This window comes from Petaurus breviceps, unplaced genomic scaffold (genome assembly GCF_028583685.1).
Source record: "Petaurus breviceps papuanus isolate PSGF00001 unplaced genomic scaffold, PetGlider_PUasm1.0 90792, whole genome shotgun sequence".
Taxonomy (NCBI): Eukaryota; Metazoa; Chordata; class Mammalia; order Diprotodontia; family Petauridae; genus Petaurus; species Petaurus breviceps.
The window spans coordinates 9,590,633-9,604,264 of NW_027187347.1; the positions used below are offsets into that span (position 1 = coordinate 9,590,633).

The following is a 13,632-nucleotide window of genomic DNA, read 5'->3' on the forward strand; positions in this document are numbered from 1 at the left end:
CCAGATAGAGAAATAGAGGCAGAATTGGTGGTCAGTTACTCTCTTAAATTGAGGGGTCTATCCAGAAAGAAATCTCTTGAAAAAAAAAACTAGCCTTGTGACCTTGGGCAAGTCACTTAACCCCAATTGCCCTACCTTCACCTCTCAAAAAAAAAAATCTCTTGAAATTAGGAGGTAGCTGTGTGGTACAGTGGATAGGGACAATGGACCTCCTGGAATCAGGAATGCCCCAGTTAAAATGTGTCCTCAAACCCTTACTAGTCGTATGCCCTTACATTTGCCTCAGGCTCCACATCTGTAAATGGGGATAATACTAACACCTACCTCCCAGGGCTGTTGTAAGGATAAAATGATATTTTTAAAGTGCAATATAAATACTAGTTGTTGAATAAGAGACTCTCCTTCAGATTAATTAGTCACACTTTCAAAGTGTAAATGTTTTAGGGGTCAGAGTTCATAAATTAAGCTAGCTCTCAGCCACTCACACATTGGTGCAAATTAACTTAATAAGGTGTTTTATGTTGCCCCCTAACCAGAATCACCTGCCCTGAGAATTGGGCATGGGGGAGGGGGAGTGGAGATACATTGCAGTGGTCATTTTGGAGCTTGGGGCACTGTCCAGGCAAGGTAGCCTTCTTTGGGCCACCACATGTAGGAGGGTCTAGACAGCAGAGGGTAAGGATGCAATTTATCTATGGAGGTGGCCAGAAGGAACTATTGTGACAGGAAGAGGGACCTAGGAAAATACCAAAGACAAGTTTTTAACACCTTCATAATCCTATCTAGCAGGTTCTCTGCCAGTTACACCAATTTTTAAATTCTTTCTGATGTCACCGTGTCTTTGGTGAAATTTGTGTCTCAATGCATACATTAAAAACATGCCTGAATGATTCAAATTTGATAGCTAAAGGAGGGCTACTAGGTGGCACCGTGGAGCTTGGAATCAGGTAATGCTTATCTTCGTGAGTTCAAATCCAGCCTCAGAACACTTATTAGCTCTGTGACCCTGGACAAGTCACTTAACCCCCTTGGTCTCAGTTTCTCATTTGTAAAATGATCTGGAGAAGGAAATGACTAACCACACCTCTGTGTCTTTAAAAAACAAACAAAACCCAAATGAGATCACCAAGAGTCCGATACAGCCAAAACAATTCAACAACATCATCCCTAGTTAAAGAGTTGTGGAAGCATAAAGACAAACTAAGGGATACTGTTTACATAAAAAAGTGACAATAACACAATGGCCTGAAGTGGAAATTCTGGATAATTATTGAAGTGAGGGATATTCCAAACTTTTTTAAAATCATATACCCAGATCACTAAAATTTGGGGTGTATCACCTCAATATATTTCTATGCCTTTTCTACTGGCTTTCTCCCATATCTAGAATTCTCTTCATCTCAATTTCCCCACCTTCTTTAAGACTTAGCTCAAATATATTCTGCAGGAAGCTGTTCCCAGTCCCCACCCCACCCCCACCCTCAGCTGCTCCGGACTTCTCCTCTTGAGATTTCCTTCCATCCATGCTGTGTATGTCTTGTATGTACCTAGTTATTTATCTTTTGTCTTCCCCAAAAGAATATAAGCCCCTTGAGAATGGGAACTTTTTTTTTAATCCTTAGTTGAGTAGTTGGCAAATAATAAGCACTTGAAAAATGTTTGCTGATTTACCCTGATGGCCCTCTCTCTTAACAATGACACTTTCCCCACTTTCTAATGTCTGACAATGGTACTTTGAGTCTCCTACACCCCCAGCCTGGAATCACTTTGAATTCCTCTTTGATCACCACCTCCGGCAACCTGTCCCCCCACCCCCCCTACTCTACCACCATATGACAGTCACAGTGTCCTAATGATCCTTCATTCGAAATCTGATCCTCAATTTGACTTTTTTTTTTTCATATAAGGAAAAGGACTTTAGGTTTCATTTATCAGAGAGAATATGGCCATTTCTGTTCAACCATAAACACCTTGTTCATTGTATGCATAGGCTATTGTAATCACCTCTGAACTCTTCTTGTCTTCAGGGAAAGCCACCTTTCCAATCTATCCTACTTAGTGCCCCAGACTAATCCCTCCAGCCAATAAATATTTACTGAGCTTCCACTCCATCCAAGGTGCCAGTGCTGATTCTTTGAAAATACTGCTTGGATGGCATAACCTGCTTTTTCATTAGCTCCTTACTGCCTATAGGATAAAAGTATAAACTGTAAGTCTCCCCACATGCTGTCCTCATACCTGTTACTTGAACACAACTGGCACTACAGTGGTCTTTTTCTTTTCATCTGCCTTTTCAACTTTACCCATTACCATTCCTCCCAGGGCACTTGTTCCTTCCCTCCGTCATCCAAATTGTCATTCTTTAAATCCTAACTTCAGTTATTCCGCTTCTGTAAAAGCTCCCCAAATCATTCAAGCCAGCAATGATGATCTCTAATTCCTCTGAAATCTATTGCAGCTAATGTCTTCTTACATTGCTAGAGTAAACGGTCAGTCAGCAAGCATTTACTAAACACTTATTCTGCGTGAGGCATTGTGCTAAGCCCTGGTAATACAAAGAAAGGCAAAAACACAGTCTTTGCTCTCAAGGAGCTCTTGTATTGCTATTTGACTCTCAACATATTTATGTATTGTTCCCCACCTTCAAATAGACTGTAAACTCCCTGAAGTCAGGGACCTTATCTTAAACAGGTGGTCTTCAATTTTCAACAATTCACAGTTATGACATCCAACTCAATGTACTCATGCTGCAAATTTATATAATTTACAGCAGGATGCAGTCATCCAACAAACATTTATTAATTGCCTACTTTGTGTCATGTAGGGTACTGTACTGGATGCTAAGGAATAAAAGATTTTAAAAATCCCAATAGTCCCAGCCCCCTCCTAGTAGAGATAAACTACATGTATAATATAGACCTGGTCACCTCAATGACAGGAAGAATGGTGGTACCATAGACAGAAACAGCAAAGTGAGGAAGAAGTCTGGTTTTGGGGGGAAAGATAATGAGTTCCATTTTGGACTTATTAAGATGAAGAGACATTATGAGACATCCAGTTGGAGAAGTCTAATAGGCAGTTGGTAATTCTGGACTGGAGTTTAAGTTAGAGATTATGGCTAGATCTATAGATCTTAGGTTCACATGCCTAGAGGTAATCTTTGAATCTACGGAGATACTGAGTTCACTCATAGAGAAGGCATATAGAAAAAAGAGTGCCCAGGATAGAGCACTGGGAGACACCCATGGAAAGCAGTAATATGATCAAAAAGTCAAGGAGGAGAGAGTATCAAGGAGAAAGTGGAGGGTACCTGCATTCAGCAGTCACTGATTCATCATTTGATGAGGAGCCCCATTTGATTCTTCTCACAAATGCCAACACAGTGCCAAGCAAGACCAGGGTGGAAGCGTACCTGCTGAGACTGCAGTGTATTCAAACGGCCTTCAAGCTCACGCTTTTCAAGACATAACTCATTCATCTGCTGAAGTTTCTTAGTATGTTCCTTTGTCTTCACCATCAGGTCCCATCGTACCTGAGAAATCTTATCCTGGAATATCAAGAAGACAGTAAGAAAGCAGAAAAGAGCTGGAGAGAGCAGAGGACATAATCAGATGTGAACTGCAGAAACCACAAGGCGAATGGAAGAGGCCACTGCACCTAGGAAAATCAATAAGGAGTACTCTTAGGTCAGGGGCAGCTAGGAGACATAGTGGAGAGAGCACCAGGTCTGGAGTCAGGAAGACCTGGGTTCAAATCTGACCTCAGACACTTAGTAACTGTGTGACCCTGGGCAAGTCACTGAACCCTGTGTACTTTAGTTTCTTCATCTATAAAATGAGCTAGAGAAGGGAATGGCAAGCCATTCCAGTATCTTTGCTAAGAAGATGCAGTCATGAAGAGTTGGACATGACTGAAAACGACTAAACAACAAACTCATGTGGTCTGGTTTGTTTTTTTTATAGACATACACACATGCATGTGTACGTATACACATACATACATATATTTAAATAGACTTCAGAGAAGCAACGAGGAAATCGTATTGGCTTCGACCCGAGTTCAGATCTTGCCTCTGTTGCAAACAAACTGTGTGACCTTGAGTGAGTCACTTTAATTCTTTGGAACTCAGTGAAGTAGACTCCATCCATAAAGTGAGGGAGTTGAGCCTGTGACCTCAAGGCCACATGTGGCCTTCTAGGTCCTCAGGTATGGGCTTTTGACTGAATCCAAACTTCATGGAACAAATTCCCTTCATACAAGGATTTGTTCTGTAAAACTTGGACTTGGACAAAAGGCAGCACCTGAAGACCTAGAAGGTCACATGTGGCCTCGAGGCTGCAGGTTTCTTACCTGTGAACTAGACTCCTTCCTGTTCTAAATCTATGAGAAATATGAGAGTGAGAATATAAGAATTATCTATATTATCTGAGCGGGGACCTAAGTGAATAAGTAATTTACTTATATGAAAAAGAAAATGTTTTAAACTGTGGACCACATCCTATAAAGCCTGGATTTTCTATGATGGAGTGAAAAGAATCCTCAGCTCTGTGTCAGGAGTGCTGGGCCCGGTTCTGGTTTTGTTCCTAATTGCATGTGTGAGCTCGGACTCAGCCACTTAATCCTTTTTAGTCTCAGTTTTCCCTTCTATAAAATGAGGTGGTTGGACTAGGTCCAGTTCTAAGATTCTACTGGCTCATCTCAAATCTATTTATGGTATAGCAGAATTAATAGTAATAATAATAAGAAGACGACCTAAGAACAACAGCTAGCATTTAAATAGTGCTTTAAGGAAACACTTTACAAACATTACCTTTTTATCCCTACCCTGGAAGGTAGGTGCTATTATTGTCTTCATTGTATAGATGAGGCACAGAGGACTTAAGTGATTTGCCTAGGGTCATATGGCTAGTAAGTGTCTAAAGCAGAATTTGAACTCAGGCCTTTTTAAAACAATTTATTTTTTTGGAGTGAGGAAGGCAAGGCAATTGAGGTTAAGTAACTTGCCCAAGGTCACACAGCTAGTAAGTATGTCAAGTGTCTGACGCCTGATTTGAACTCAGGTCCTCATGACTCCAGGGCTGGTGCTTTATTAATTGTGCCATGTATCTGCCCCGTGAACTCAATCCTCCTTGACTGCAGTTCCAGTGCTCCATTCATTGTACCACCCAGCTGTGTGATATATTATACTGCCATCATCATCACTAACATTTAATATAACACTTATTATGTGCCAGACACTATGCTAAGAGCTTTACAATTATTATCTCTTTTAATCCTCACAACAATCCTTGGAGAGAAGTGCTATTATTATCCCCATTTTACAGTTGAGGGAACTGAGGCAAACAGAGACTAAGTGACTTGCCCAAGGTCACAAAGCTAGGAAGTGTCTGAAGCTGGATTTGAACTCAGGTCCTCCTGACTAGGTTGAGCATTCTATCTACTGTGCCACCTAGCTTAACTCCTCTGTGCCCTCCATCTGGAATTTGATCATTCCCCAAAACAATGAAGATGTAAATCTATTGACGGACAGAAATAGAGGGTTTTGTGCTTGCCATACCTATTTCTATCTGAATAACCAGACCACTGATTCAACCCTACTGAGTTTTGGGTCTCCCATCTGGAGTTGTGGAAACTTTCAATGGGACCCATCATTCATTTATTCTTATTGTTTGAGTCCATTTGTTTTATTTTTGGCACTTAAGAGATTACCACAAATTGGTTGGGGCCATCCTTTATGACTTGGAAGCAGGGAGCCCTTTTCAATCACTTGCGAATGATTTCCTTTCTGTCTTACTCAGAATGACTAACAGCCACAAACACCACTTCTGGAATATACTGGGCACCACAACTTAAAAGACATTGACAAGCAAGACTGTGCCCAAAGGAAGGTGACCAGGACAATGAGAGGCATGGCAATTGTGTCATATGAAGGATGGTCAAGGGAACAAGGAATGTTTAGCCTAGAGAAGAGATGGCTTAATGGGCAACGCGTGCCATCCTCCTTCTTGGAAATACTGAGCCAAAACATCCCGACCACTGGACTAGTTTTCTGAAATAGATTACACATTCTTTTCAGATGTGATTGGGCTAAAAGACTTGACCATTTACAATGGCTTTCTTCCTTATCTAATATACCTGCTCAGAATTCCACAACAAAATTTCAGAAAGAATAAATCTGGGACTCAGCAGTTTTTCTTGTTGCCTCTCACACTGATGTTGCCATTGACCTGCCCATCTCATCTCTATAGGAGTTTTCCACTTAAAACACTGCCTCCCTCCTTTACCCTCCCCAATCTCACCTCCTGCCCCCAATCCAGACTCCTAGAGTTGAATGATTAAATGACTTGGGCAGGGTCACATAGGTAGTGTCTGAGGCAGCCAGGTAGGGCAGTGAATAAAGGACTGGACTTGAAATTAGAAAGATACTTGTTTAAAACAAACCTCTATGTCCTCTGATGCCAAATCCAATACATTTTCCACTGGACTGTGCTGCTCCCCAAAACAGAAATCAAGAGAATATAGATTCAAATCCTACACCAACTAGTTCCTGCCTATGTGAGACTCTGGCCATCACACCTTGTGTCTGTTTGAGGTTATCTGTGAGGGAGTCAGACCACGTGGCCTAGAAGGCTCTTTCTAGCTCTTCCTCCTATGTCCCTCTACTCCTGTGATAGAAGTCCTCAGTCACTTTTCATGGAGAAGAGGGCAGAACCAGGACCAGTTGGTTATAGAAAGGCAAATTTTAGCTCAGTCACTATTAGAGAAAAATCAAAGCTACGCAACAGTGGAATGGGCAGTCTCTAAAAAGACAAAAAGCAAAAAAACCCAAAAACTTCCTATCACTTTAAAGTCTTGAACTAAAGTTTTACTGGTGTGTTAGAGATTCTACAAGGGAGATTTTTATGCCTTAAGATTCTATGATTCTGTGAAAGCCTGGCAGTCCCACTGTCATATTTCTTACATTGCACTATTTCTATTTTTCAGACACAAGATGAATTATTGAAGGAAGTGGAAAATTTTAGGGATGCATCTAGATTCCAATTAAATTTGCCCTTGATTTATTGCCTTTTCTCTTTATTTAAAAAGAGGAGAGAAACAAAAATGAGGAATCTTGAAGATGGTGGCAGAATAAATGATACAATCCCTAATCTTCAGTCAAAGCCCTAAACCACTGACACTGACCCATCCTTAAAAGGAAGAGTGGTACAGTAGTTGCTATTAAGGACAGAGATGTTCTTGACTCAACAGTGACACAGACTCATTAACACCAATCCTTTTGGTATTTTCTGTGCCTCTGCCTTCAGCTCAATGGTACCATCAGACTTATAAGACTCCTTACAGGAAACACACCTGTGACACAAAGTGATAGATACACAGAGACATGTCCATCCAGGAGTAACTGAGACCCACAGGGATGTGGTCTTACCTGTCTCATTACTCTCCAAAACTATTAATATCAATCACAGGCATATGAGGGTTATCTCAAGCACTTTCAATGAAATCCCAAGAACTGGTACATGGTTGCTTCCTTGCTGTCTCTGCAGATAATAATAATAGCTAGCATTCAGGCACTATGCTAAGCACTTGCCAAATATTATCTCATTTAATCCTCATAACAATCCTGGGAGGGTAGGTGCCATCATTATCCTCCTTTTACAAATGAGGAAAATGAGGCAAACACAGGTTAAGTGACTTGTCCAAGGTCACACAGCTAGGCAGTATCTGAGGCTGGATTTTACTTCATCTCTTCCTGATAACAGGCCCAGTGTTCTATCTACTATATTATCTAAGCTGCCTCCCTTGCAGTGCTAACACCAGGACCCAGATGCTGCCATAATTTCCTTCTTGTGGTAAAATGCAAATATTAAGGAACCGTCAACAGCAGTCATCTAATTAAAGGTGACAGGTAGGTTGTGCAGTGGCACACTTACCTCCCAGTTCTTGATCTCCTTCGCATTGGACAGCTCTTTCCTCATTTTCTTGATCTTCAGTTCTTCCAGCTTTTTATTAACGGAGAGTGTCTGGAGGGCTTCCAGATTTATCTCTTTCCCAAATTTGTCAATCATCAACTGAGCAACCATCTCCTTCATTTCTAAAAGAAGATAATCGTGGCAACCTGTCATTCTCATCTCCCCGTTTCACATCACGTTACTCAGGGAGAAAGGAGCATGAGAGAACCTTTGATTAGGAGATGGCAAAAATATCTAGTGTGACCAGTTTCATCTTCAGCCATCCTAAGGAATCTGGCTACAGATTAACAGCCTGATGACACGGCGGATTTGGATCCTACTTTAGACACTTGTAAAAGATCACTTTACCTGTCTTACCCACAGTTTCCTCATCCATAAAGTAGGACGATAAAAGCACCTCAGAGTGTTGTTGTGAGGTTTGAATGAGACAAGATGTAAGGCCTTCCAAATACCTTAACGTGCTCTACAAATTCCAGCAAATGCCTTCTATGGTCTTCTTTAGCATTTGTCTTTCACTTCCTTTCAAAATCTCGGTTGGAGTTTACCTCCTCCTTCTCTCAGTGGTACCCTCCCTGACCCTGCTCGCTTCTTGACCCTGTATTCCACTAGGATTTTGTGTTTTTTAGTTGGGTCTGACTTCATGACCCCATTTTGGGGTTTTCTTGAAAAAGATAGGGGAGTGGTTTGCCATTTCCTTCTCCAGCTCATTTTACAGATGAGGAAACTGAGGCAAATGGGACTAAGTGATTTACTGGGGTCACACAGCTAGTAAGTGTCTGAAGCCAGAATTAAACTCAAGAAGATGAGTCTTCCTCACTTCAGGTCTGGCACTCTATCCACTGTGCCACCTAACTGACCTAGGAATTTTGTGTATAGTTTGCAAAACTTTAACTCTATACTCAGGCACACATCTCACAGGATTTTGCTCCCGTGAACTCCAACTGGTCCATCTGTAATGCCCAGAGAATTATGGGAAACATGGTCCTTTACTTCCTTTCAAAATCTTGGTTGAAGCTCTATTCACTGAGCACTAGGCCTGGAATCAGGAAGATCTGAGTTCAAATCTAAACACTTACTAGCTGTGTGACATTGGGCAAGTCATCTAACCTCTTTTTGCCTTAATCCACTGGGGAAGGAAATGGAAGACTACTCCAGTATCTTTGCCAAGGAAACCCTACAGACAGCATTAGCATGCTATGGTCCACAGGGTGTTGAAGAATCTGACATGCCTGAATGACTAAAAACCAACAGCAGTATTCCTGGCTTCAAGGCTGTCTCTCTTTCAATGCTACCTCTATATACAAAATACACACAAAATATCTGGGGGAAGTAAATAAATAGAAACTTGGGAATGGGGTGTTGTGCTAGAACTTTGGAAACGATATGATCTACAAACTTCTCCATATTTGGTGTTTTCCTTGTCCTATGTCTGGCAAACCCCTACCTCCTGCTCTTTTAATTCCTGTGATCCAGAGTTGTCATCTGCCAAGATGCTGCTTCATGCAGGCTTTCTACCCAGCCCGACCTTCCTCTGCTGAGCCCTGTGGCATCTCTGCTCTATCATTAGGAAAGCTCCCCCTGCCCCCAGATCTCTTTCTATTATACTCTTTCATGTTCTGATATTCATGAAAACATGATTTTCTCCTGAAAAAGGCTTCATTTCCTTCTACCCCTCCCGATGCTCACAAATTATACCATACCTTATATAACAGTGCCTAGAAAGCCCCTGGCACATGTATGTAACATTCATACAAAATACTTTTGCAGCCAGAACATGATGTATAGTGTGTCGCTTTTGCTCAATCATGTTCAACTTGGTGATCCCATTTAGGGTGTTCCTGGCAAAGATATTACAGTGGTTGACCATTCCCTTCTCCAGCTCATTTTCATAGATGAGCAAGCCAAGGCAAACAGGGTGAAGTGACTTGCCCAGGGTCACACAGCTAGCATGTATCTGAGGCCAGATTTGAACTCAGGAAGATAAGCCTTCCTGACTCTAGGCCTAGTCCTCTATCACGGCATCACCTAGCTGCCAACCACTGCCAAAGGCTATTTCAATCTAAATAAGAGGTGGTTGGGGCTAGTGCTGGGGTAGGTGGTTGTGTGAGTAGAGAGAAGGAGAGGTTTAGGAGGGGAAGGTAGAAATGACAATATCTGAGAAGAGGTTGTATATGTGGGGTGAGGGAGGGGGAGTGAGAAGTCAATGACAACAGCAAAGCAGCAAATGAATTTCGTAGCTGAACCCAGGTAGAGGTCTACACTAATCACTGCTGTGACTCGGAGGTCTCTGAAGGCCTATACTAGAGCACCTCGATCATTACAGAGACAGGCCGTGATACTTCTGACCCCAGACTGGTAGATTATTGGCCCCTGGATGAGAGGGCCTGCCAGGGCAAGAGATTAGGATGGGAGACTGAGCCTGAGAGCAGCAGATGAGGACAAAAGTGAGTATAAAGGAAAAGGGAGGCTGGGTCAGAAACGGTTTCTCAGAAACTTTAGAATCCAAGGGGCAGAAGGGAGCTCAGGGGGAGCTGGGTGCTAGAGCACAGATTTAAAATCATGGAGCTCTGCCTAGGATCAGGAAGCATGCCTTTGATGAGTACCAGACACTTTCTTTGCTCTGACATCTTGACATGGTCCCAGGCTAAGTCTTCCCTTCCCCCTCATGACTTAACAAAGCTGGTGAAAGCTGTGCCCTTGGACACAAGCTAATGGAGAAAGAAGAATCACTGAAGGAGAGGGAATTGCTGAGCAGCAGAGTTAGAAGGGCAGCTAGGTGGTGCCATAGGGCACAAAGCACCGAGCCTGAATTCAGGAAGACTCATTTTCCTGAGTTCAAATCTGACTTCAGACACTGTGACTCTGAGCAAGTCACTTAACCTTGTTTGCCTCATCTGTCAGATGGGCTGAAGAAGGGAATGGAAAACGATTCCATTATTTTTGCCAAAAAATGCCCAAATGAAGAGCCAGACACAACTGAAGGACAAGTCATCTTCATCATCAATGCCACTTGTGATTACAGGGGATAGGAGAGAGTCAGTAAGAATCACTTCCAGGTCTTCACTTTTATCCCCCAAATTACTGATTGTTTCTTGGTTAAAGCAAAGACTAACCTACTCACTTTTGATCTTTTTGGCCATCTCTCTCTTTTCAAAAACAAGCTTTTTACGCCGTTCCCGGCATTCTTTATTGAGTTCTTGCTGTTCTAAATTCTCTTCTTGTAGCTGTATGATTCTATCTTGCAGACGTTGCAGAGAAGAATTAGAAAATACCAGGGCATTGGAGAGGTCGTGGGGTATTTCTCCAAATTCCACACACTCTATCTGCCGGAAACCACAGGCAAAGGTATTATAAAAATCTATGATTTGGAAGAACACAAGACACTCCTTTACTTTAATATCTACTGCTTCTAACATGCCACTGGCCAATCAACAAGCATTTTTAAAGCCCTTCTATGTGTCAGGAACTGGGCTAAGCTCTGGGGATGCAAAGAAATTTAAAAATAAAAACCAAACCAAACCAATCAGGTCCCCCCTCTCAAAGAGCTCACAGTCTAATGGGGGAAATAACATGCAGACAATTATGTATGCAAACAGAATATATACAGGACAATTGGAGATAATCTCAGGAAAAGGCACTAGCATTAGGAAGGACCAAGGATGGCTTCCCTAAAGATACTACTCATCATATTTACTACTGCCAGAGGGAAAGGGGAAAGGAATAAACATTCATTAATCACTTACTATGTGCCAGGCACTGTGCTAAGCATTTTACAGTTATTACCTCATTTGATCCTCCCAATAACCCTAGGAGGTAGGTGCTATTATTATCCCCATTTTACAGTTGAGGAAACAAAGACAAGAGGTTAAGTGACTTGTCCAGGGTCACACCATAAGTGTCTGAACCTAGATTTGAACTCAAGTCTTCCTGACTCCAAGATCACTGTGCTGCCTCACAGGCCAATAAGGTAGACAGTATGCAAACAACTATGTATACACAAAAAACACTTAACAGGATAAATTGGAGATAATCTCGGGGAAAGGCACTAATAGCATTAGGGAAGACCAGGAACAACTTCCTGCAGATTCTCATCTGCAGGTGAGAATAACTAAAGAAACATGGAAGATGGAGGCTAGGTGATGAGAGCAGTAATAGCCTGTATCATGCCTTCTCCCACTCCTTCCCAACTCTGTAATGAGGGGAGCAAAATTTCATCTCTCATGTGGGGACTATGCCTAATATAGTTATAGTCATAGACTTTTGTCTCAGTTCTGGTAAAAACTAAAGGTATGGAGCGGCTAGGTGGCACAGTGAATAGAGCACCGGCCCTGGAGTCAGGAGGATCTGAGTTCAAATGTGGCCTCAGACACTTAACACAAAAACTAGCCTTGTGACCTTGGGCAAGTCGCTTAACCCCAACTGCCCTCTAAAAAAAGCACAAAAAACTAAAGGTAGAAGTATTCCCCTAGTATAGCAAGGAAATGCTATAAAGGCACCTAGTCAGACATGGATTTGGCTGCACAGAGTAAGTTATGGATTGTCATGGTCAAAGCCCCCAGTGGAGAACTTATGTGAAGACTGGCACAATGGGCTGGCATGGGTGGGTTGGGACCTTTATCTTGGAGGGAACACCCAAACTGATAAGATCAGACAGAGCCACTGGGTATGGAATAGAAGTTCCCAGGCCTGCTGATCAATTCCGCTGGGTATGGAAACTTAGAGGAGCTTGTTGCACCTTCAGGTCCCTAAAGCAGGATCAAAACTATTCAAGAATGTATTGTTTGTTACTTTAAAGCCTTTTCCTTTGAAAATAAATCTCAATTTTGACAGAATAGACTAAGTTGCTAAGTTATGATAAATTTTCTTTGTCACGGTCTCACAGACTAATCCATAGTTCTTTGCAATTATTATATATATATATATATTATAGCAATATTGCTATAATAATCAGTTCTTGACTGCTTTATAAATGAATGACTACAGATGGTAAAGGAAAGACAGTGTTTATTATTTTTAATAAAATAGATTTAATAACCAGTCCTATGCTTAATAATATATTAGGAACACTGACTTGTGATGTAATTTAATGGTTTATAAATTTTTGTTCACTCGGGTGTATGCTTGAAGGAAATGAGCAGAGAGGTTGGCTACTGTCAACCACTCTGTCACAAATCACATTTTTTTCACCCTCTATCTAATAATAACTAATAATTATGCAACACTTTTTGGTTTACAAAGTGTTTGATAACTCTAGACTCATCTGATTCTCCAATAACCTATGAGGCTGGTAGTACAAGTATTATTTTAATTTCCACCTCACAAATAAAGTAGCTTAGACTACAGAGAGATTAATGTACATCAAATAAGTAGTAGTGACAGTATTTGAACCCCTAATTCTAATTCCAGTACCCTTTCCACCATACCACCATAGAATCTTAGCACTTGGAAGGTCCTTGGAATTTATCTAGTACAATCCCTAACTGAAGCATGCATTCCTGACAATCATCTGGCTTTCCCTTGATGCCCTCCAGTGGCAGAACTAGCCAAAAGCAGGATGAGATGCCTTCCAAAACAGTGAGTTCTTTAAAAAAAAAAAAAAAAAAAAAAAAAAAAAAGCTAAGATTCTATGGTGGTATGGTGGAAAGGGTACTGGAATTAGAAT

General features: G+C 41.5%; 1 protein-coding gene across 1 annotated transcript in view; it reads right to left on the minus strand.

The window, feature by feature from the left end:
* CFAP44 (cilia and flagella associated protein 44) overlaps window positions 1-13,632 on the minus strand; it is a 138,902-nt gene that overhangs the window by 664 nt on the left and 124,606 nt on the right. Inside the window, exons 31-33 of the mRNA XM_069069874.1 lie at window positions 11,092-11,293; window positions 7,932-8,092; window positions 3,413-3,547 (exon numbers count right to left, since the gene is read on the minus strand). Of these exons, the coding sequence (XP_068925975.1) occupies window positions 3,413-3,547; window positions 7,932-8,092; window positions 11,092-11,293 (498 nt within the window). The remainder of the gene's footprint in view (window positions 1-3,412; window positions 3,548-7,931; window positions 8,093-11,091; window positions 11,294-13,632) is intronic.